This window comes from Acartia tonsa, chromosome 4 (genome assembly GCF_053477335.1).
Source record: "Acartia tonsa isolate MP-2025a chromosome 4, ASM5347733v1, whole genome shotgun sequence".
NCBI classification, from domain to species: domain Eukaryota; kingdom Metazoa; phylum Arthropoda; class Copepoda; order Calanoida; family Acartiidae; genus Acartia; species Acartia tonsa.
In genome coordinates this window covers 36,586,901-36,612,869 of record NC_137263.1, presented here as the reverse complement: position 1 = coordinate 36,612,869, position 25,969 = coordinate 36,586,901, and the positions used below count along the sequence as shown (strand labels likewise).

The 25,969-nt window shown below is 32.5% G+C and overlaps 1 protein-coding gene across 1 annotated transcript in view; it reads right to left on the bottom strand.

The window, feature by feature from the left end:
- Window positions 1–307: 307 nt before the first annotated feature.
- LOC145317004 (patched domain-containing protein 3-like) overlaps window positions 308–25,969 on the bottom strand; it is a 58,617-nt gene continuing 32,955 nt past the window's right edge. The window contains exons 5-9 of the mRNA XM_080157863.1: window positions 24,906–25,010; window positions 17,333–17,401; window positions 16,578–16,745; window positions 3,879–4,090; window positions 308–1,824 (exon numbers count right to left, since the gene is read on the bottom strand). Of these exons, the coding sequence (XP_080013989.1) occupies window positions 699–1,824; window positions 3,879–4,090; window positions 16,578–16,745; window positions 17,333–17,401; window positions 24,906–25,010 (1,680 nt within the window). The 3' untranslated portion in view covers window positions 308–698. The remainder of the gene's footprint in view (window positions 1,825–3,878; window positions 4,091–16,577; window positions 16,746–17,332; window positions 17,402–24,905; window positions 25,011–25,969) is intronic.

Here is a 25,969-nt window from a genome sequence, read left to right as displayed (position 1 = left end):
TCCCACCCTCACATTCCTTAAAGTGTCTCGCTAGTATTGTTTACAATAACTGCACTTCTTGACAGGGAGGTAGTGTTTATTTTTAGTCCAAAGCAACTCTATAAATCAACTTGTCTGTCCATTTTCCGGTCAGTCAGTCCGTAACACTGAGTGGTAAAAGTGATTTTCTCGGCTGTCTTTAAAGATACATGATTATATATATGATAGAAATAGTTGGAAAGCTTTTGTGAAAATACGACGAACCCACTACTTCTTTCCACGATTAATTAATGATAATTACAAATTATTTTCAAAACCAAAAAAAATATTGAGAGAGAAACCATTTATTACTAATATTTTGATTTTAGTTAGAACAACATTTTTAATAAGACACATATTCATATTACATAATATCAATTAATTAAATATAATTATATTTACGTATTTACATTTACATATTATTTATATTACAGGAGTAATAAAAAGTTCTGTCTGAATGGAAATTAATGTTTTTTAAAAAGCTGATGTGTGTCTTTTTAAGCCCGCACTAACACAATCGCTTTTCTGCCCTTCGTTTTTTTCACATTATTATTAGTCTGTTTTTTCTTCATATTTACAGATTATAGTGTTCTTTTCACTTTTTCTTAGATTTTATAAATCTAAATTATCATTTTTAATAATTCTATAACTAAAACAAGTTTTTAATAATATATTATATTTTACTTCATATCCCTCCGACTTGTGTGCTCTTTTGATTTGCTACGTTTACAGTGCCCGCCATTGTTTCCCGCCGATCTATGTCCGCTGTGCCCGTGTCCATGCCCTGTCCTACCGCCGTCATGATTGTGGCGGTCAAATGATCCACTGCCGCTACTACCACCGCTGCCGCTTTCTCTTGTCCTTGAACGTGAACGGATATCTGTGCTGGTGCTGTTCTCTCGTGAGTGTGAATGCCGAGCATCACGTTTGCGGCTACCGTTGCCGCTGCTCTTGGACGCCGATGTGTGATGATGAGTATTGTGTCGAACGCCGCTTGAGGAGCGCTGATGAGCAGAGGATCTGTGTCTGTGGTCCCGCTTTTCCGTGTCTCCGAGGCCGCCAAGGAAATCATCTCCGCCATGCCTAAACGACGGGAGTAAATCCGGATAGTTAATGAGTTTGTTTGATGCAGCCCCGCCGATACCGCCAGTGTCTCTTCCGCTGCCGCCGCGCGGATTAGATAACCAATTGTTGGACTGATCCTCCAGATCTTCCTCAGACAGATACCCATTGTTGTGGTACATCTCGTGCAAAGGTCTACCGCGGCGGCGTCCGCCACTAGTTGCTTCACTATGCTTGTCCGCCGACCTGTTGCTTGCTTGTGCCGAGCTAGGGCTGCTTTCACTGGTGTCAATTTCCGTCGGCGTAGCAGTGCTGAGACTTATTGTAGTCGCCGGCCGTGGAATACGCAGGCCCGCCTCGGGGAAGTCAAACGCATAGCCTCCTTTACCGCCACGCTTTTCCTTCGAGGGCAGTGTGTCGGAAAGGTAGGAGCTAGCCGGCGTTTTCAACCGCTTCTTTTCATTTTTGGAGCAGGAACCTGGACCAAAAATGGAGAGCAGGACGGGTAAGAGGAAGAGACCATGGAGGGCCCCCAGCAGGATCACAAGGAACACCATCTTGAAGAAGGTGATAAATATGTAGGACGGGGCAATCATGAGGCCGATGACACCCAGGATGGTGGAGATGGCGCCCTGAACAATGGGCAGACCGAGGCCATACAAGCTGTTGCGCACCTTGTCGTCTGGTGGTCCCTCGCTGTCCAGGTAGTGGTAGGAGATGTGAGCGGAGAAATCAACAGAAAATCTGAAAAATGAAAATTTTATCGATTTAGGTTATTTTAAAACCTTCTAATGAAATTTGACCCGCATAATATTTGCATCAAACGTCAACCCCCTTCCCCTGACAATCAAACCCTTTTTTTTTAAATTCCAATGATATCAAAATTAAAGACGTGATTTTGCCCATGTTTAGAAATTCTGATTCCTGTCTTGTTTTAATTAATTATCTTTTCAATTGTGTGATATTGTGTGTTTCATAACATGGATTTTTCCACCCAACCTCCGTTTCATTTATCATTATATAAAAGTAACAGGATATGCTTCTCTCTGTCTGTAGTTTGATATGGCTCTCTTTAACAATGAAGACTCTTATAGTTCCAGAGAAAGTTATAACTATTTTGGGGAAGGGTACTTTAACCCTTCCACGAGAAAACTTATTATTTGTAACACTAAAATTGAATTGGGGGGCCTTAACCCCCCCCCCCCCTTATCCACTTTTATCTAGGGGGAAGTCATCAATAGTGTACATAAATGTATAATTTTAGAGATTTTAAATAATACTGGCTTCTAATCAAATGTTATTAACCCTTTCATACAAAACATGCGTTACGTTATATTAATTGTCCATTTTTCTCAAAATAACTTACAATGCCTATCTTAAAGAAAATAATTTTCTCAAACAATAGAGAGGGGAGGGGGGCTAGCTATAACCCTGCGGGGTTCTTCAAACAACTACTTAGCCTAACCTAACATAAGCAAACGGGATATTATGGAAACCAAAGAGTGACATAGTCGTTGCAAAGTATTATAACTAAGAAATGGCATTAAATTTCTCGCTGCTTCGGGAGGGGACATTGGGCTATTCATTACACAAATCCCCAAAGTTTTAACATTACGTTTTTCTTATTCAATGGTTTAACAACTTTGGAGACATTTATTGAATTTTGATTTGTTTGTTCATTAAGTTAAGTGTCCAATCGTTTTAACCACTCATTTTAATCTTCAAAAAGAGTAATTTTGTGTGTTATCATTGGGGATGTACATTAATTTATCGACCATTGTCTTATCCCTTAAGATCACTGGGACGCACCTTATATATTTAAAAGTATTTAACCTTACAAAAAAACCTTATAAAATTGTTATCTATTATTTTAATAAGGAAATGAATATTTTATTGATACGGGTCGTGGAGTTTTATTATAATATTAGAGATACATTAGACCCTACTTCTGCGGGTTTTTAAAGATCTTATCGTGTTGGAACCATCTCACTACTTTGCAGGAATTGACATTTTTAAATGATTTAGGAAAGCTTATTTTTATCTGTTATGCCAATGACCTATCACTGCCAACTTTGAAAAATATATGTATAGCACTATCTTTCTAATTTATTTGTCTATTATATGCTTATCACAATTTGGATAAATGAAAAAGGACTACCAGAAGTATTTTCAAAAATTTGTCTAGCAGATTTGATATTCTGTATAAAGGAAATTTCATGTTCAATTTTCTGGAATTTAAATTAATATTAAAATTGTTGTAATACATATGTATAGCCTCTTAGTATTCAGCAATGCATAAAAAGAAATAATTAATCTATAATACAAAGTAGAACGGTGTCTGTCCGACTGTCTGTTTAAAGCTTAAGATTTCCTTTCAGGGATTATAGCTATTGGACCTGCGTTGATTTTAAGCCATTTTCTTAGGAAAGGGAAAACCCACCCTTGAAAAAAAGAAAAATGTTGAACAAATGTCCGAAATAATTATTGAAAATTTGCAAATGACCCTTGCACTGCAAAAAAAAGTAAGGAAGAAATATTTTGGAAAACAATTTGTTGAACATGCATAGAGGACGTTATTGATGTGTTGATTAAAGTCGGGGATAGGAAAATAAAAGATGAATTATTTTCAGCAATAAAAATTTAAGAAAATCATTTCGTTTGCTGTGATTTGTGCCTTTCCGCATGGAACATGTCGTTAAACTTCTGGACCTTACCAATCAGATAACGTAACGGGATATTACTGACTGACTAATACGTACACGTCATAGAGTAGCTCTTCTACTAAAAATGAAACTTACCCAATGCACATAATAAGATTAATCATAGATATAGAGTCCAGGTTGACGCCCCACAGGGTCATGAAGCCCAACACGCCCAGCTCGATGGAGATGATGGAGAAAGCGACCCAGAGCGAGCAGATGGGGTTGGGGATGAAGATCAAGGACACGACCATCATAACCAGCGCGGCTATCAACACACATTGGATGGTCGTTGGCAACACGATCAAGAACTGAAATGGAGAAAATAATGTTATATAAAAGTAACACCATATTCGTCTGTCTGTGTAACAAAGTATCTAGCTAACCGCAGAACCGAGATGGTTCTTTTTTACAGCAAGCTTGATAATAGGGTTATATTTCTAGGGAAGCTTTTATGTGTATCGTGCAGATAATAGTGTATAAGTCTAATAGACCTGAGGTGGATTCTCTTTAAAAAAAATTGCCCCAATAATCGCTTAGTGGACAAAATTGATTTCATGAAAAATCCACCAAAATCACATTAAAAATCTACAAAAATTAAACACAATCATAGAAGAATTAATAACATAAGATTTTATTTAATTTTTGTAGATTTTTTATGTGATTTTGGAGGATTTTTTACGAAAACAATTTTGCCCCACTAAGCGATTAGTGGGGCAAATTTTTTTAAAGAATCCACCTCTGTATAAAAAATTTGCATTCTAATTTTTAAATTCGCTGCAGCTAATGTTATCAACCCTGTCAATGCATTTCAATGCAGTTTGAAATGCGGCAAAATATTAACATCAAACCAACCAAAGAAATGTAAAAAATAGCAAATATTTTTTATCATCTTAATCCAGTAATCTAAAGCTGATAATGAAGAACATTACTTTGTCCCTTGTTACCTTCATGTAAACCTTCATTCCTATCTTTATCTTCATATTTTTGCTATTTAAATAAATATTTGCGGGAACGTATTAACGCTGTATAAATAATGATGATTATTGACTTTTAAATATGATAATCCAAACCAATTTCTCAGCTATTATTCATACTATGCACCCAAGGTTTTTACAAGCCATTCTACAGTCCTAAAGGGACACTCGGGAAATAAATTTATCTGCAAGTGTTATAGCTTATCCAAAATTAATAAGAAAAACTATTTTTTTAGCAAGAATCTTGGGGGATTTGACAATGGACTTTAAATATACATAAGCACATTCAAAAAATTACCCCATCTGTGATTTAAATATTTGGTTGTGAAGTTTGTTGCACTGCCAGTTTGACCAAATCAACTAAGATTCGATAAAAAGTACAAAAATTTAGGCCATCAAAAAAGAATTTGATTTTATAAAACCTTGGGTACCAGCATATTTTAGGCTTCAGAATTTTGAGTTGAAAACAATTAGAATAACTATTTAGACATGTTCTGTGATTTATTAACAATATCTGCCAAAATTATTTTCTTTTTTAATAGAAAAATCTAGGCAACCTTACTTTTGAGAATGTTTTGGGCAGCAATAAATTTACTCGTCTTTAAGATCTGTACCTTGTCGTTAAAGATTTTTTAATATATACCAAAGTATTAAGAACTTTTAAGACTGTTACAATTTTATTTTGTAAAGGAAAAAAACGGAACAACCTTTAATTTTATTGAAAGAAACCGGAACCAATTTTCTAATAGGTTCAATTGTATTAAAATTGCATATGCAATGCATAGGAGAAATATTAAAAAGGAAAAGTCCTTCAGTTGAGAATTTTTAGAAAATATTTTAAAATGTCTAGATTTCAAGCCATTCCATAAAACATACTGCAAATCAAAAATCTTAAATAAAAAATTTATTATTTATGAATAACAATATATATATTTGTATTTTGTGTTTTGAAGGCAAACACAAATTAATGTATTAACCGAAGGATTCCAGACGAAGGTCGTGCAATCTTTTTCTTGCCACGACAGATTTTGGTTAACTTGTACTTTAATAATCGATATATTATTAATTGGATGTTGTAAAATATTTTCATTTACTCTGATAAAGCGAAACTTACAGCTGGCCCTTTACCCCATCCCCTCCGCTCATACTGGAAGAACGAACAAACCAATAAATTTGGTTGATATTATCAAGCTAAATTGATGACAAATTTTCCCCTGCCAATGTATACATTTTCGATTAATGGCTGAGGGGCTGCTTTAAAACTATTTTTTTTATTTGCCTTCGATTCAAATTAATTTCAATAATCTAATTTAAAGATTATAAGCCATAAAAGTTGTATTTGATATCTAAGTTAAGTGTAAACGTAATAGTATTTTTTCCTTATTTTAGAATTAGTGGCTTCAAAAAGTTAATGCACTTTCAACCCGTCTAAAAAATAGCATAAAACATATCATTGTGCAATGCAACATATCTTTTCTGATAACGGAAAAGTCTAGCCGTTTACGAGATCTTGCTAAACACACTTCCATTTTGGTTATAATTGTATAAAAGTGTTAAAGTTTCTAATTAAAACTTTAATTTTGTGAAACAATTAATACTTTAAAATTTCCGAAAAAGTCCGTCATAATTAAATGATTATCTTGAAATCTTTTGTTTATTGAATAACAAAAAGAAACATTTTTGCAACAATTAATAAAAGAAAAGTTGAAAACCGCTGAAAAAATGAATTTAAACGCTAATAAGCGCTTTCAACCCCTCGGTAATTAAATTAGTGTAAAATTTTCTTTTTTTTATATATTTAAAAATTTGTTGTGAAACGCTTTGTAAGAGATGTTTATTAGTGAAGAATATATTTGAACTGCTGTTTTCTAAAGCATAAAAACTCAAGGAGGTAGGAGACATTGTACTGTAAATTATACTAGAACACAAAGTTTAACAAAGATGCTCCAGCAAATATTTTCCTTCCTTTTATTGTAAACCAAAAACTAAATGCAGGAACTCCCTCTTTGGGGCGAAGTAGATTAAGTAGAACTGGGTATATTCAAATGCACCACTACATATTGTGATAAACATAATAATTAGTAACAAAGCCCCTCTTTATCTATTTAAACCACGAATTGAGTAAGAAATAAATTGAATAAAAAGTTTTTTCTTTTATTAATTTCAAATTATTACATATGAAAAAATCAAACTATAGGTACTAAAAAAAGAGTTTTTTTTACAAGAAAATTATTTTACTTTTTATTTTTCCATCATTCATTTAGGAGATTATGATCAGAGGGCGAAATGTTTTTTTTTAGATGAAATACCCCTATTCACATAAACCTTACAAAAGACTTTTATAAAAAAAAAAGGTTAAAGGAGCTTTTCGTTGGTATGTCAGTTTTGACCTCTGTTATTCGTCGACATGTAAGAATATTATTTGTCATTTACTTTTGTCATTATCCGTGGTTTTAATTAAATTTACTTTGAAATGGCTCCAAGTGATAACTATGTAATTATCTAATTTTTGGTTAAAGGGGTTATTTTTTATCTTATTTTGGCTTTAACAATAAATTTCTCTAATTTTTACGCTAATTTCAAATTTCTTTGTCAATGTATGAAAAAGACATTGAGATTTGTACAATAAAAACCTACTTAAACGTAATTGCTTAGCCTTACTGAAAAATTATGTATAGTATCGTATTATATCCAGTTTTCTACGAATATGAAATGTACAATCATAAGAATAAGACCAGATTTTTAGCCCGTGCCTTCGGAATGGAAAACTGTTTATAATACGATGCAATAAATAAGTATTACATTATAGTACTATAGAAAATTTCCTTCTGTTTATAATTAATATACATTTATGCTAAATAGTGATTATTTATTACTTCTGTAGATAAAAAATGGTGAAAAAAGAAAATTTCAATGAAGATGTTGTTGAAATTTTGGATACCAGTATAATTTACTGTCCAATGTCTCCTCCCTCCCTCTAAGAAAGATACATATGCTTTGCTTATTTCTTAAAATTATTTTTTTAATGTTTCATTTTTTATAAAGAAGGTGTATCAACTATTTTTTTTATAGCTAGCCGGTTCTTTTAGTAAGTAGTAGATGTAAAATTTTTCATAGAATTCAGATATGCAATCGGTTTTTTTGTAGACCTCTTATTTTTTAAGTAATTTAAGTTTAAAAAAAAAAAAATTAAGTCGATTTTAAGGTACTAAAATGCAACAAAAAAAAGAAAGAAAATGGTCATTATGAACAAAAATAGTAAGATCTTTAATTTGACACCTTACTTTTTCAATTCTGTCAGGTAATTATTGAAAAAATCGATTTTTTTTAACCCACGAGAATAAAAACTTTGAACTTAATTTCATTATTTCACAAATAAAAAAATATGGGTTCATATATACCTTCAGAATCAGAAAAATATTACGAATCCATTGTAAGCAAAATTGAAAAAAAAAGTTTACAATATAGTATATAAACTACAATAAAAGGAATTATATGAAAATATCGGTAGTCACGGGATTCCTCCCCACGGGATTCCTCCCACTGGATTCCTCCCAACGGGATCCCTCCCACGGAATTCCTCCCACACGGGACTCCTCCCACACGGGATTCCTCCCAACCGGGATCCCTCCCACGGGATTCCTCCCAAACGGGATACCTCCCACGGTATTCCTCCCACACGGGATCCCTCCCACGGGATTCCTCCCAAACGGGATACCTCCCACGGTATTCCTCCCACACGGGATCACTCCCACGGAATTCCTCCCACACGGGATCCCTCCCACGGGATTCCTCCCAAACGGGATACCTCCCACGGTATTCCTCCCACACGGGATCCCTCCCACGGGATTCCTCCCAAACGGGATACCTCCCACGGTATTCCTCCCACACGGGATCCCTCCCACGGGATTCCTCCCACACGGGATACCTCCCACGGGATTCCTCCCACACGGGATACCTCCCACGGAATTCCTCCCACACGGGATCCCTCCCACGGGATTCCTCCCAAACAGGATACCTCCCACGGTATTCCTCCCACACGGGTTCCCTCCCATGGTATTCCTCCAACACGGGACTCCTCCTAACAATGTTTAAATTTTTTCCAATTTTCAATTTTTTAGGGTGGGGTGTCCTTTCACACCCCCGTAAAAAAAAATTTTCAAATTTTTTTTTTTTCATTTTAAAATTTTCGGGGGGAGGGGGTGACCTTCCACACCCCCCAAAAATTTTTTTTCAAATTTTTTTTTTTCATTTTAAGATTTTTGGGGGTGGGATAACCTTCCACACCCCCCTAAAAAAAAATTTTTTTCAAATTTTTTTTTTTCCATTTTCAATTTTGTTGAGGGTGGGGTGACCTCCCACACCCCCAAAAAAATTTTCATTAAATTTTTTTTTTTATTTTTAAATTTTTGGGGTTGGGGTGACCTCCCTCACCTCCATAATTTTTTTTTTCTTTCATTTTTAAATTTTTGGGGTTGGGGTGACCTCCCACACTTTTTCGGGGGTAAGGTGACCTTCCACCCCCCCTAAAAAAATTTTTTTAATTTTTTTTTCTTTTCTGGATTTAAATTTTTTTGGGGTGGGGTGACCTCCAACAACCCCCTAAAAATTTTTTTTCATATAAAAAAATTTTAAATGGCAAAAAATAAAAATTTGAAAAATTTTTCAGGGGGTTGTGGGAGGTTACCCCATCCCCATGAAAAGTTTTAAATTTGAAAATGGAGGAAGAAAAAAATTTTTTTTTTAGGGGGGGGTGGAAGGTCACATACCTCCTATGGTATTCCTCCCACCCAGGATTCCTCCCAAACAGGATTTCTCCCACACAGGATCCCTCCCACGGGATTCCTCCCACATGGGATCCCTTCTACTGTATTCCTCCCACATGGGTTCATTTTACAAAAAAAACATTTTCCCTTTTTTTTAGTTATTTATTTAAAAGAAAACCAAGATTTTATTTTTAAAATTCTTTTTCCAAATTATTTCCAAATTTTTTATATAAATTGTCCTCTAAAGATTTTAAAAATATAGGTTTTTTATTTTGACTATATGTCTGAAAAAGTTTCATATGATTTTTATACTTCGTCTGTCTTATCCAGCTTGCACCACGAGGAGGTCAAGTATAATAGCAAGCCATTTTTGATGTTTTTAATTTAAAAATTTTTTTTTTGCTTTTCTTTTTTTTTAAATCTTTTTATTTTTTTTATTTTTTATATTTTTTTTTTATTTTATTTTTTTTTTATAAAAAATTGTTTCCTTATAGGATCAGACAGAGCTAAAAATGTTAGCTACTGCTCTGAGATAGATCAACTTATTTGGGCTTGCTGCATAAGTATTAACTTTTGCAGCAAGTCTTTGGGCCAACAATTTGTATTTTTGTCTAACTGCAGGATTGTTGACAGCCTGATTGTCAGCATAAACCTTATGTTGGAGTGCAATGTCCTTTATAAGCCCATCTAAGAGTTTCCACACACTGGGATGTTTAGAGAGAAAGAGTGAATTTAATCCATTGTGGTATCCTTCTATAGCATTAGTGGTTCTGGGAACATTATCAGCTGGATCTGTAAAATGGTTCCAAACTTGAGGGGGATACCTAGGAGGATTTCTTGCTAGGCCTTCACCTCTATCTCTACCCTGGATGTAAGTTACCTCAAAGTAGGCAATCAGCTCATTGACTCTCTCTATATCTGGAAATGAATCAGCTAGTTCATGAAATCTTGGTAACACATCATCTAATGGAACAAATGATAATGCCATTAAGGATTTGACTGCCATGTTGAACTCTGGGTTGCTTCTAAATTGGCTCTTTAGACCTAGTTCTCCAACTTTTCTTATTACAGACTGACTAAGGTGGAAAAGGCATCCTTTTACTGAAGCATTTGGGTACGCCAGTCTGAATGCATTTTAAGCAGCATTTTCAAAGTCAAGCAACATAATTTGTGGAACAGAATCAGGCAGAAGTTCCTTTAGGGCATCTAGCATCCTGATGTATGTATTTGTTCTTTGTTGGGCAAAAGAAAATACACAATTGGAGGATAGTTGTTGCCTACCTTAGCATGAATTGTGTAAAGCTGGTAGAAAACTGATGGCACAACAGCAAAGGTGCCATCACCCAACCACACATTCTCATCATCCAGTACATGTAAAAGCTCCCTGGAGCCTAACATTAAAATGCGGTTAGGATCTGCAATACCTGTGTCATGAAGAAGAACATTCCTGTATTTCTCAGGAATTTCAAAGCTTAAATTCTGAGGATTTGGCTCTACAGGATTGCCCACTCTTCTCTTAGCCCTGATGTTGTCATCTAAAGATGGGCGCTTAGGTAGCCTTTGCAGTGTATCTTGACTTAGACCTGCAAGGCAATCTGCAAGAACAGATCTTGTTGTGTCAAGAGTTGAAGAGGCCTTTGTCCTCATGAGGGACTGCACTCTCAAAACATCATTTTTCACTGGATCTCCAGTGTGTGAGTGTACAGGTGCCTCATTTCCCTGAAGTATGCCATTTTTTGTTTTGATAGATGCAGAGCATCTATGTTGCCTCTGCATGCGGCACCTCCATGTCCTCTCACCATTTCTTCCTATTCTATCTTTCCTCAACACATATTGGAATCCACCTTCCACTCGGACTTCACCTCCTCTCTCTGAAAATTGAGCATCTCCACCTTGCATGTTATCTTCTTCTTCTAAGATTTGAAGAAATAACAATTATTTATTTTAACTTACTGAGAAAACAACAGCAGTCTTTAAAGTCCATCTAATTTTAGTTTTACAGAAAATTTTATAAAACAAAACCTTCTTAGAATTTGAAATTAAGTATAAAACTGTTTTTAAAATTATCTGTTATTATGTTTAACTCTAAATTTTAATGTCTGTTTATGTCTCCTTGTACCCCTGAAGAAGAATGTAGTTTTTATTTCTTCTACCAATCACTAAAAAAGTAAATTGCAACCCAACCCTCCCCCCCCATAATCTTAAAAAGGTGGGATAAAAACACAAGTACTTAAAATTTGAATGAATGGATATAACAGTTTACTATAGATGTGACTTCCTCCACCACACTATGTTTATATAAGAGGACAAACTATGAATGAAAATATGTGACCTTCTACACCCCTATAAAAAATTTGTTTTCAAATTTTTTTTTCATTTTAAAATTTTCGGGGATGGGCTGACCTTCCACACCCCCCTAAAAATTTTTTTTCCCTCCATTTTAAATTTTAAACTTTTCAGGGGGATGGGATAACCTCCCACATTCCCCTGAAAAATTTTTCAATTTTATATTTTTTGCCATTTAAAATTTTTTTTATTAATTGAAAAAAAAGTTTAGGGGGTTTTGGAGGTCACCCCACCCCTAAAAATTTTAAATCCAGAAAAGAAAGAAAATTTGAAAAAATGATTTTTAGGGGGGTGTGGAAGGTCACCTTACCCCGAAAATAAAAAAAATAAAAATTTGAAAAAAAAAGAAAACAAAATTTTTAGGGGGGTGTGGAAGGTCACCCCAACCCCGAAAATTTAAAAATGAAAAGAAAAAAAAATTTTAATGAAATTCTGTTTGGGGGTGTGGGGGGCTACCCCACCCTCAACAAAATTGAAAATGGAAAAAAAAAAAATATGAAAATTTTTTTTTTTTAGGGGGGTGTGGAAGGTCATCTCACCCCTCAAAATCTTAAAATGAAAAAAAAAAAAAATTTGAAAAAAAATTTTTAAGGAGGTGTGGGAGGTCACCTCAACCCCAAAAATTTGAAAATGAAAAAAAAATTTGAAAATTTTTTTTTTTACGGGGGTGTGGAAGGTCACCCTACCCTGAAAAATTGAAAATGGGAAAAAATTGAAACATTTATAGAAGGAGTCCCGTGTTGGAGGAATACCGTGGGAGGGATCCCGTGTGGGAGGAATACCGTGGGAGGTATCCTGTTTGGGAGGAATCCCGTGGGAGGTATCCCGTGTGGGAGGAATCCTGTGGGAGGTATCCCGTGTGGGAGGAATTCCGTGGGAGGGATCCCGTGTGGGAGGAATACCGTGGGAGGTATCCCGTGTGGGAGGAATTCCGTGGGAGGGATCCCGTGTGGGAGGAATACCGTGGGAGGTATCCCGTGTGGGAGGAATTCCGTGGGAGGGATCCCGTGTGGGAGGAATACCGTGGGAGGGATCCCGTGTGGGAGGAATTCCGTGGGAGGGATCCCGTGTGGGAGGAATACCGTGGGAGGTATCCCGTTTGGGAGGAATCCCGTGGGAGGGATCCCGTGTGGGAGGAATACCGTGGGAGGTATCCCGTTTGGGAGGAATCCCGTGGGAGGGATCCCTTGTGGGAGGAATACCGTGGGAGGTATCCCGTTTGGGAGGAATTCCGTGGGAGGGATCCCGTGTGGGAGGAATCCTGTGGGAGGGATCCCGTGTGGGAGGAATCCCGTGTGGGAGGTATCCCGTTTGGGAGGAATCCCGTGGGAGGAATTCAGTGGGAGGAATCCCGTGTGGGAGGAATCCCGATGGAACCGAAAATATCATATTATATTGTACAGGCAACGTCTTAATTCTTCAATTGAGTATAAAAATGGGAAGGGGGTAAAGAGGGGGTAAAGAGGGGGTAAAAAAGGGAAGACAATAGTGTTGTCTGAACAAAAAAAATAATTGGCCATTTCTTTAATTTTTTAATTTTTTAATTTTTTTCAATTTTGCTTACAATGGATTCGTAATATTTTTCTGATTCTGAAGGTATATATGAACCCATGTTTTTTATGTCTGTTTAAGAAAATATTTAGGTCTAAAGTTTTTATTATACCGAGGTTAAAAAAATAGATTTTTTCAATAATTACTCAACAGAATTTTAAAAGTAAGGTGTCAAATTAAAGATCTTACTATTTTTGTTCTTACTGGCCATTTTCTTCTTTTATTTTGTTGCGTTTTAGTACCTTAAAACCGACTTAATTATTTTTTTAAAAAACTTAAATTACTTAAAAAATAAGAGGTCTACAAAAAAACCGATTGCATATCTGAATTCTATGAAAAATTTTACATCTACTACTTACTAAAAGAACCGGCTAGCTATAAAAAAAAAAGTTGATACAACTTCTTTCTGCGGTTATAAACAAAGGTAAATCAACAATTTAAACTTATTCAAATCTTACCAAGGATAATTATTTACATTTATAAAAATAAGCATAGCAAATTAATAATACTTTTTTAGTAAAATATAACATATACTTAGTCTTATTAATATTTTTTAGATATCAGAAAAAAAATTGATGTTTATATTATAGATTTAAAACCATTTTTTGATACAAATTTTATAACTCCATGGTAGAAAAAGTTAGTTATTGTAAAACATAGAGTTGCTTTGCTCAAAATGGAGTACATATCCTATTTTCATATCTGTAAGTTTTTGAAGCATTTATATTAAGAAGCACAATATGATAGACACCTATTAGACCAAGAATATAAGCAAGTTTTAAAAGTACAAGGTAAAATACCATTAAGCACTGCTTCTATAAGAATACCTTTATGTACATTTTAGCAAACCTTTTAAAACATATTTGTAAAACTTTAGAAATGTACAAAATATGCACTGTACAAAATTGGAACCTAAATAATCGAACTATCGCAAAACTATAACATATGGGAGCCAAACATATAATTATATTTTTAAATAGAGCAGTTACTCTATAACTAAGAAATGTTCGTATGTCCATCCTTTCGAGAGAAGCTACACTACAAGCAACCTTTGGCAGTCAGTGGTTGGTCTTTAATGTTATTTAAGTCTTCGTTTGATATTAGTTTTTGTTTTCTTCATTTTTATTATTAAAAGCAGAAAAAAACCAAAACCATCCAAAGACTAAAAAATAAGATAACATAAAACCATTTCGGACCTATGATAAGCTTTTATAAAATAGAGGACTCAATCAGTATAGTAGTTATCAAAATTTTAAAAAATGTAAAGAAAGCGAAAAAGCTTCCATGTTATTGGCTGTAATTGTCCTTGTTTCACAATAATATATTGTAAAAGTCCATTTAAATAACCATGTGCTGTATATTAATTATGACTATGAACATATATTTTAAGTAGTAGCATAGGTACTCTATAATTAGGCGATTCTATAAATAGGCTGGATTTCTTTCATTATATTCTATAATATTAATACATAAGCGCACTTGCAGTAAAAATACTCAATAGGCGGTTCTATTAAATCATGAAAAAAGCTTTCATCTTACTATAGTTAATCTTACATATTCTACATAAATATGTCAAAACATTTGATTCTGTACATAATATGAATTATTTTAAGCTAATTGTTGTTGCTTATTAAAGAAATTGTCCTTGTTATACTTTTTAACCATGAAAACTTAATTAAAATGCAAAAAAATAATTTAAGGATATGAAAATATAAATGTCGTCACATATGTTACTTGAAAATAAATTTTAAAAAGGATATGTAATGTTTTTGGAGCGAAGCAACTATATATGTCTGGATGTCCAAAGTACGTCCATCAAACAAAAAAATATAGACATTCAAAAACTCTAATATTGTAAAGAATAAAGCAAAATGTATAATAGACCATTTAAATATTTTTTTTCAGAGAGTAAAAATTATCCTAGACTGATGATTGGCTGACTTTGTAAGCATTATAAACAAGAAAAAAAGTGTGCATTACAAGCCCACAAAATACAAGCTAACAATATATTTGATGACTTCAAGCTTTTGTCTATGAATCACTGGATTTTTGTTAGTTGATTCATTCTATGCTAAGCAAGTTGCCTCTTAGAATCTTTTAATATGTCAAATTAAGACGGACGGACGTCGCACATGCAATAATTATAGAGTAGCTACACTCCTAATTTAAAAAAAAATTTACCACAAGAATAAGAATATAAAATATGAATGGTTTTATTTTACATTTTAATTATGTAACACAAAGGAAGGCACAAACACACACACACACACAAACATACACACACATATGTATTCAAACATACTTTTATTTTCTGTTTTACAAAACTGTCATTAATTGTGTGTCCATTAAGATCTCAGAAATCATCAACTGAACTGAATGGTCTACAATTTTAAGGTATCGTCGTTTAAGTCATGTTTTATGCTATTTTGTGTGGAGGTTAAGTCAACTTCCAGGAGACAAGAAATATTTCACTCATATTTAAAAGCAAAATGTAGGGTTTAGTTAGATACCTTCTTAGTCATACCCCCTCCTTAGTTAAAGCCCCTGTCTGGGGAAAAAAATAATACTAAACTAAAATTATTTTTTTTTATTGTGTATTTTAGGAAACTCTTTTGATAAATGTGTTGGTTATGATCCTAATTGAATTCAAGCAAACACAAGAAAATATTTCATTTTTCTTTATTTATTTTTTTATAACTTCATTGTAGTCTTTTATTTGTAGTTTAGTCCAATAAGGGCATTTTTAATAGTAAGACTGCAAGAAATAAGTAATAATACAGTGGATGAAAAAACGTTTCTGCTCAATATATCGTATTTTTATAATTAAGATTTTTTTTGGTGGCTGGTGAAATTTCTTGGGAGATGAAAGTTTACAAATTAATCAAACCAAAACTGTTCTCTTCCCCCCTCGAGGAAGAGAAAGATTGATGTCCATTTTCCTATCCCCGTACTGAAGAGAAATATCTTTAATAATATTATAACAGGGATGACAACACCTATGAGTAGCTATACAGGATGCTTATTGGAGTAAGAAATACCCCCTAAAAGTTTCATTAGTATATCTTAAATAGTAGACGAGAAAATCACGATTCCTTACAAATGTTTTGAAACACAGGCGGACATTTAAGTACAGGGTAGCTTCGCTATAATTATATTACCTGATCGAAATAGATGAAATAGGGGTGGAAAACGGTGATGTTATATTTGGAGTCGTGGCATATCTGTCTGAGGTCCCTGACAACCTGGGCCTCGTCGTTAGCGTCTCTGATGTTGTGGCCCTGCAGGATAAACCTGGCACCCACGATACTCTGCTTACCAGCGCAGTCCTAGATAGATAGATAGATGGGTAGATAGTAAGATAGATAGACAGTTATATGTTTAGCTAGTTAAATAGATGGATGTTATAGTCCTGCATATTCATAACAAATATTATATAGCTAAGACAGTTGGGTAGATGGTTTTGGTAATGGGTATTGAGGCCCTGCAGGAGAAACCTGACACCTACGATATTCTGCTTGCCAGAGCATTCATAGATAGATAAACAGTTGGTTAGAGAGTTAGGTAGATGGATGTTATGACTTTAATTTAGTTATATATGGAAGAAAAAAACATTTGACTTTTATGAAAACTTTAACGCAAACATAAACAGGTATCGTTTTTAAAAAAGATAGTTTAGAAATATAATTTAGTTTAAGAATTAGTATCTTATTGCAGCTGTAACCAACAACGGAATTATTTAGAAAAAATGTTTGGTTATTTCAGCTGTTTTTTTGTGATTTTAAGGAGCATATCTTCGTAGTAAAGACGACCTATTTATCTGCACCCCATATATCTTAAATTTATTTCGCTTGTTGGCTATACCTTGTTCCAGATCTTATTCACCAATCCCTGAATCTTAAGAAAGTAATTATACCTCATCGGCTGAGCAATTCTTGGGTTGGAAGTCAATATCTTGAACATATGCTGTGTCAGTAAGGTACACCTAAAATTAAAAAATCATTTAGGTTTAAGGTTTTAGGCTACTTTTAAACAGCCTTTTCAAAATTGGCCCTAATAACATTGTTGTACAAAATCATTTTCATATTTAAAAAAAAACATAAACTTTTTAATAATTCTATTAAAGATTAGATTAAAATGATAGAACGAAATTAAGACATTAATAATACTTAGAAGCTTTATTTTGTTTTAAACAATTGGAAATTATCATTTTAGATTACTTGTTTTTATGTGAGAATAAGTAAATTAAATGGACAAGAAAGTTATCTAATGGGTTAGTTGCATGAAGTGCATTTAACAAGTTTGATTGCAAGCATACCATCATATAGTTTGTATTACAATAAATATCAATCAATTTGGCACCACTAAAATAGTCATCATGTTGTTTTTGTAAAAACTGGACAGCCATTTATGTTGCATATATCCAAAAAATATGATTTTTCAAGTCTTTATATTTATAAAAAATTCTTGGTAGAACATTTCATTCTTTCAAGTATATGTACTATAGATATAGTTTAAATTATAAAAAAATATACAGTTCACTAAATTCAAGTTTAAATGCACTTCGTGTAACTACCCCCTTAAAGTATTTTTAAATTGGCGGGTTTATTAGGAGGATAATAAATGAAAGCTAAAAAAATTATCAATTCTATAAATCTCTTTAATCAAACTTGATCTATAAGCATATATAAATACACAAGTAATACGATTGTGGGGCAATAGATATAATGTATGAAAAATTATCTATTGTAAAAGTCAATTTATAAGCGAAACGGTCTACAATAATCATATCTTAATCTTAATACACATAAAGTACGATAGTGGGGCAATAATTAGAATGTATGAAAACTGATCTATTGTAAAAGTGTATTTATAAGCCACAGGGTCTATAATAAGAAGCATACATAAATACACAAAGAAATTGGACATATTAAAATGTTTATACTTTATTGCTAAAAATATCAAAATCATGCAAAACATTCTAATATCTGAGGTGGATTCTTTAAAAATATTTGCCCCAAAAAGCGATTAGTGGAGCATTTTTTTTAAGAATCCACCTCTGTTTTCACTTAAGATCTTGATAAACGCTGGGCCGATGGAGTTCTTGCTTTTAATAAAGCTATATTCATAAAGTTCTTAGGTTCCTGGATTTATTTATTTTATATTTTAGGACTTGTGTAAATTTATTTTGATAAATATTGCAAATCTTTTAGCTGTTTTCAATAAACATTTTAATATGATAAAATCTAATCTATTTCTACGGATTTTAACCAAATTTAGAATTAGAAATATTCACAAAGAAATTCTTTTATGTGTATTTTACTTTAATCTTTAACAAGAATAATTATGTCCAAAATTTATTTTAAGAATTAATTAAAATGTTTCTTTTCATTAAAATCAAAATTAAAAATATCTCATTAAAAGGACCATCAAAAATAACTCAAAATATTACAATCTAATTAAATTTATCAAATATGTAAGCCTATCCCAGCTGAAAAGTTTACCTTACTTTAATGTGATACCTATTAAGCTGATGAATTGTTAAAAATTAGCTATGGTAAAAAGTTTTCTAATTATTTAAATATACTGCCCAATCAAAAGTAATAGACAATCAAAATTAGTTATTGAGAAGCTATGCACATAAATAATTTGGTTTTAAATAACTATAACTGTAAATAAAAAAATCAATAAGAGTATAATGTTTAATCTTGATAAAAAAGATATTTTGCACCTAGCTTTTCCAGCAGTCAAAAAGAAAGGCGGTTTTCCTCAATTCATATGGACTAAAAATGAAATTTAGAAAGACGTAATTTAAATGCTTATTTTAGTTTAGATTAGTAAAGTCAAATGAGTTTTATTTTGATGAAATATCTCTTCTGAAAATAAGCATTTATGACAAAGTTTGTGATTCCAACTCGCGGCCTAGCGGACAAGCTATCCTGAAGCCATCAACCGCGCGATAATATTGTTTTTAATTTGAATTATGATTTAAAACTATTGAATGTACTGAAAACAAAAAATTGTTAATCGTGAGAAAGAAGAGAAATAGATTATATTGGCAGGGATGAGGGATGTGAAACATGAATTTTAATTTTTTCGATTGGCTAAACTTTACAATCCTGAAAAGAAAGATAAATTTCATACTTTTAAATACAAGCTTTACATAGAAGCTTCTTATGGGTCTCGAGAAGACATATCATAAAAGATATAGGACTCTAGGGAAGCAGCCACTATTTTTATATCTTATATAATGTAAAAATCTTGTTTTTAACAACGTATTTTGTTTTCTCAGATTTTATGTCCCTTATCCCCGGATTAGAATATAAATTCGATGAGGTTAATAATCAATTTTCATTACAGTTTTTTATAAATACTCCAAACATTTGTGGAAAAAATATATATCATATAAGTTAGCGAAAAATTAGTAAAGTTATGTTAAATAAGAATAAAGCTATTTGCATATTGGATTAAGCTTTACCATAAGAATTTGTCGGAATAAATATAATTTGTTATAAACATTGACATTGTATTTGATAACACAGATATGTGCTAGGCGTTAATTTAAGACAAACTAGACTGTAGAGATATTGTAGAGTGTCTGCACAAATTATAACAACAATTGAGAACGGTTTATAAGTCATCAGACGGTGGTAATTGATATCAATATTCATTTTAATTCATAATAGTTAATTGTTTCTGTACTGGGCTGTCTGGAGTTATTGTTTTTCTTAGCGGATCTACTTTATAATTTAAATACTTCGTATGTCCATTCATCTGTATGTCAGTTATTTTTCTCTATCCGTTAAGAAGCGATTGAATTATCTATTCAAGATCATAGTATCTATATGCTATTTTGTATTTAAATTAATTTTCTAGGATGGTTTAAGATTATTATTTTCTCATTATAGGATAAATTTAAAGAATTTGAAGAAAAAAATAACTGGCTTCAAAGCATGTCCTTATCAGGCGCGTGCACAGAGATTTGACATAAAAAGGATAAAAGGTTTTGCTTTTCGATGACAGGCTAATTCAGGGCCTGATTTTGTATATATATGGGCTCCCTCAAGTTTTTCAAATATCTTTCAAAATAATTTCTTGCTAAAATGTACAAATCATATATTCTAATTTAACGTTTAGAATTTATATTTGAGAGGTTATTTGTCATTGTACTTTTTAAGCTTTCGTACATTCTCTGACTACTGGGTATCTGTCACAATTACAACCACCCTTGAGTATGCCACTGGTCGGGTAATCAATATTCAGTATTCGTAGTTATAGGCAGTTATAGAGAATAAAGCATAGTGTGACACTCCCTTGCAAAGAAAAGATTCTCTACAATGCGTTCTTGTCCGTCAGTCATGAAGGGATAGTTTTTTTGATAAGACATAAGAGTACATTTATAAAAATGATAGATGTATTACACTAGATGGTCAATCAGACACAATAGAACGTCCCAAATTACGAAATTGTTTATATTTAGTCAACAAAAGCTGTATCCTAAAAAATAAACTGCTAATAGCTGACTTATTAATATTCTACTATGTATTATAGATGGACGAAATGAAATCTTCCTTTAGTACCAAATATAATAATGTGAAAGTATGCGCTACAAATAGTCTAATTAACGGATTGATCAACTAGACTTCCTATATATATATTATGAAAATTAATAACAATTCTATAAACCTTAAATTAAAAACAAATTATATTTTAGCTTCGCTGTCTATAAATGATTTGTTCTTGTAAATGTATCTATGTTTAAAGAAATGACTTTATAAAAAATATTCAATAAATAAAGATTCTAGCTTGTAGAGGAAGGGAGGGTACATTGGACTTTAAAGTTTATTTGTGCCTAAAGTTTTATATACTCAATTTCTAATTCGTTAGGTTTAAAAATTTTGTATACTTCAATTAAATCCTAATTATTTGGTACAAACTTTTAGTGTCAGAACTTCTCAACTAATAATTTAATCTACAGAAAGTATAATTTTGTTGATTGCAATTGGGGGGGGGGGGTACATCTTTACACTGTCTTGTCCCTTACGATCCTTGAGCCTGTATGAAAAAATGAGCGTCTATGTACCCTAAATCACATAATTAATATAAGAAGCTAACTTTTGTTAATTAAAGCTATAAGCGTTGAATTAATGATTTTGTATTCATAAATAGTATTTCATTCAAGTGGTCATTATTGACATATTATCGAACTTATTATGATAATAGGGTGAAATGCTAAACATTACATCTTGAAACCTTGATCTACATCATATTGCTTTTCTAGAACTTTTTATGGACAGACAAACAGCCAGGTGCTAGTTTTAGAGTTGCTACAGCAATAAAAAAAAGGAGGAATAAGAAATTGGACTGAAAATTATACTGGTCCCAAAAGTTTCATAATTTATATTTAACTAGCGGATACGCCCCTAGAGGCCTCTAGGGGCACTTGAGAAGAGAGGCGAATTTAATAATTAAACTTCTTATTTTAGATTTTAAAAGTAAAAGTAAAAAAAATTTTTTGGGGGGAGTGAAAATTTTTTTTTTTTTTTTTGGGGGGGGGGGGGGTGCCCCCCACCCTCAATTTTAATTTTAGTTAAAAAAATTCAAACAAAAATTTTTTTTTCGGGGGGGAGATTTTTCATTTTTTGGGGGGGTAGGGGGAGTCCCACCCCCCAAGAAAATAGTTATAAACCTTCCCGGGACCTATGAGAAGCTACCCTGTTAAGGAGAACCCGATCGGTTCAGCGGTTAGCGAGATCCTTCGGTACAAACATACAAACACACAGACAAACATCCTGTTACTTTATTATAAGGATTGTCTTATCCCTTTAAAAAAAAGCTGTTCAACTCAAACTTAAAGGTACAAAAAGATAAATATCAATGAATTAGATCTGTCCGATACAAAATTGGTTAACTCTGTTAAAGTTGATTTTTTTTTATGATTCAACTTGTTTATATTAGACGTAAAAGTTACTAGACCTTTACTTATTAATCTTTTCTACATAGCCCTTAGTGTTAATTAAGGCATCTTAGAGTTGTCCTATTGAATTCAAACTTTGCAGGTTGTTGATTCCGGAGATATTTAGGTACAACAAAATATAATTTAATATTTTTATTTTATTATCCGCAGACAACTGTCTATAAAACCATGCATTTAGTAATATCTTACGAAAAAGCAATATGTCTCTATCTTTTTAATGTTTATATATTTTGTCTGGCGTTACTATGAATCTTGCGTTATTATGGCGCCATCTTCTTATAATCCATTTCTTATATAACAGTTTCTTCCTCACCATAAAGTGTGCTTACTTTACAACAAAAAAAATTAATTGATTTTTAAAGGCAAAAAGTTGATTTACCCCTAGCATCAAGGGAAGAATGGAGGGGGGGGGGGAAATAGTATACAATAACCCCCAACAAAGCTTCCCTGAAAGTATATTCGGACTAGTTTATTTCCCGAGATATTTAGCTTCAGACAAAAAAAGAAAAATTGTGGAACATCGGTCCAGCCGTTTACAAAATCTTTGCTCACAAACCCAATACAAATAAAAATAAATTGGTAAGAATAATAAAACCTATTGTGTGAAGAAAACATTCTTAAGCAATACATGACTTATACAATTTTAGCCTAGAGCTAGCACTTATTTTCCAATATTTTTTTTAAATCCAGTGTTTTTTTTTAAATTATAATAATGCTGACTGCTTAAAAGTCAATGAAACCAACCAAACATTGAGGATACAAAATTATTCCTTCTGTAATTAAAACTAATGATGGAAAAGTTAAGACACTTCTAGTATCAACCAGCTGATTTAGATTAAAGATTAAGATTAAGTACCCAAAGAGAACATTGTATAAAGCTTTGGGTACGAGTATAATTTACATTCCAATGTCCTCTCCCCTTGTTAATAATTAACAGTGTTTAAGTGTTTGGCAAGGTTAGGTTATGTAATTTCTAGAATAAAGTCCTGCAGGGTCAAGCATAAGAAAACTTGTAGTTTCGGTTGAGTTTTCACAAAACTCTTAACCCTCCCAAATTATGAAATTTTACAAAAAAAAATTATAAATGTACAAACAAAAAGTGCCAACTTTTGATCATAATAAAATTTCTCTTAGCAATAGTAAAAACATCTTGAGTTATGGTATTATAGAAAGCGAACGTACGAACTGGCTTTTTTTATATTGATTGCATTATGACAAGAAAAGTGATGTCCAAAAGTAATGCAACCCGGGAAGGGAGGGAGTAAACATTGGAATATTAAGTATACTGGTCCCTAAAATATGATAAGCACTTTCTCTCAATCTTTGACTTTATGAAATCTTAATTGGTTGGTGCAAACTAGCAGGGTCCAAGCGTTTCCATCAATAATAAGTTTGCATTAGGAGTAATTTTGCAAATAATGATTGGGGATGTGCGTCAATTGTCTTATCCCTTTAGATCCCTAAATGCAAAAATACTAATCTTTTAATGAAGTCAAACTTATATATACATAATGCAGTATTGTCGATAAATCACTAAAAAACACTAAAATGATGTGTTATCAAATTTTACCAAAGCTAGAATAGTGTTAATTATGTAGGCTATAGTTAGTTATATAATAGCTTCAACACTAGTTATGCAAGCAAAAATTTTAATTCATTCCTTAAAAGAACATTGAACTGTACAAAACATTATTGTGTAAATTTAAAATTTTATATTAAAGTATTTAATTGCGTTTTTGTTACTTAATGCCTTTAAAACAAGGATGACAACATCCATAAAAGCGAAGCACTGAAACGGTAGGACAAACGAACATTAACACTTGTATAGCGTCTGAACTGAATAATTAGAATATAAAAGTATCGAAAGAGTCGAAGCAAAATTTAAGTAAATTTGTTGCAAAAACTGCTTGATACAGGATAATGTTTATGGTCATACTTACATTTTTAGGACTTGATTATAGAGTTGATTCGCTTATACTATTGTTCTTTGTTGTCCCAGGAATCAATATACCAAAAATCAGATCAAACGGATAATTAGATCACATAAAAATTTGTTGTTAAAAAAGTAGAAAAATCAACATGTTTGAAATGGACGTACGGACATTCTGGTAATGATTATAGAGTTGCTACGGTTTTTAAATCGTACCTAACTACTACAGAAATCATCATGCAAAATTTGAAATCGATAGGACAATTCTAACATGCCTAAATTAACGAATAAATGTAAACCTTTTTAAATACCACAATGTCATTAGAATATGTCCATATTAAGTCAGTTGTAAATCAGTATAACGGTATTTCGATAATATGTCAGCAAAGACAACCTTTCATAAAATCAATTATGTCAGAATTATACAATCTTGTTTATATGTCATATGTCATTCATTAAATGGCAAATTGTCGACATAAAACATTGAAATTGTATATCAGAAAATGTTTCAATTTATACAAGGGTTCGCCTCCCTTATTCATCCTCCTTAAAAATACTTGATAATAGCTGATAAATGAATACCTCTTGAAGAGTCCTGATGAAGCTTTGTTCATCACTGATGTCGAGGGTGGAAGTGTCGGCGCTGGGATAATCCTTCCATCTTTTCACATAGTCCAGCAGGGATCTTCGCAAATGGATAAGGTTGTTTTTGTCGGAAAATAAAATATACTTTTATAATAGTAAATCTATAAATATAATTGATTAACCAGAAAACTACCTTGATCCCCCTGTTGAAGACCTTTTTCGTCTGCTAGCAAATTTCTTTCTGCTCTTTTGTAGCGACTTTGATGTGTTTGGTTGATGTTCAAAGACCCAATTGAAAGTCGACACAGGGTAATCGGGGTGAGAACATCCAGTTATTTAATTCCTTCCCCCTTAAATCTATTGAAGATAGAAACCTTTTTGCTAAATCTATCAAGTCTAAATTAATTAATGCCTTGCAATAGCTATTTTTATCAAATAATCTAAGTCTCCAGCTCTGTAAATTTTGTAATTTTTTATTTATGTTATTTATATTTTGGCGATACTACCTAGGTTCTATAAGTTTAATGGGATCCAGGATACCTTTGTTTAATATATTTTGGGCAAAGTAGACAGATCCTTAGTGATCTATTCATGGCTACCCGGGCAGAACTGATTAGGATTTAGGTTGTTTATTGTTTATTGTTATAGTAATTTGAATTGTGTTTTTATGTTATTTTTTGATTTTATGACTATGTTTAATTTTTATGCCCAAATAAATATGTTTATGTTTATGTTTATGTTTTATCATTTTACTCTAATTGTATTCTAATAAAATAAATGCTCCAAGTAGCAATCTTAGATTTTGTTTTATAAATGTAGAATCTTATATTTTTTAGACTAAGTTTCCTGCGAGGAACCTATGGGGCCTTGTATTTTACAGTCTATCTCTAGTTTTTCAGTCAGTCAAAGACAATTATTTTTAGACCAATATGGTATATAAATCATTAAACGGTATTTACTTATCAATTCTATGAAATTTCTATTAATTCAATTGGTAGAAAAGTCTGGAGGGCAAATAGTATTTCTTTGGATGAAATGTTATGAAATAACGGCAAAGAATT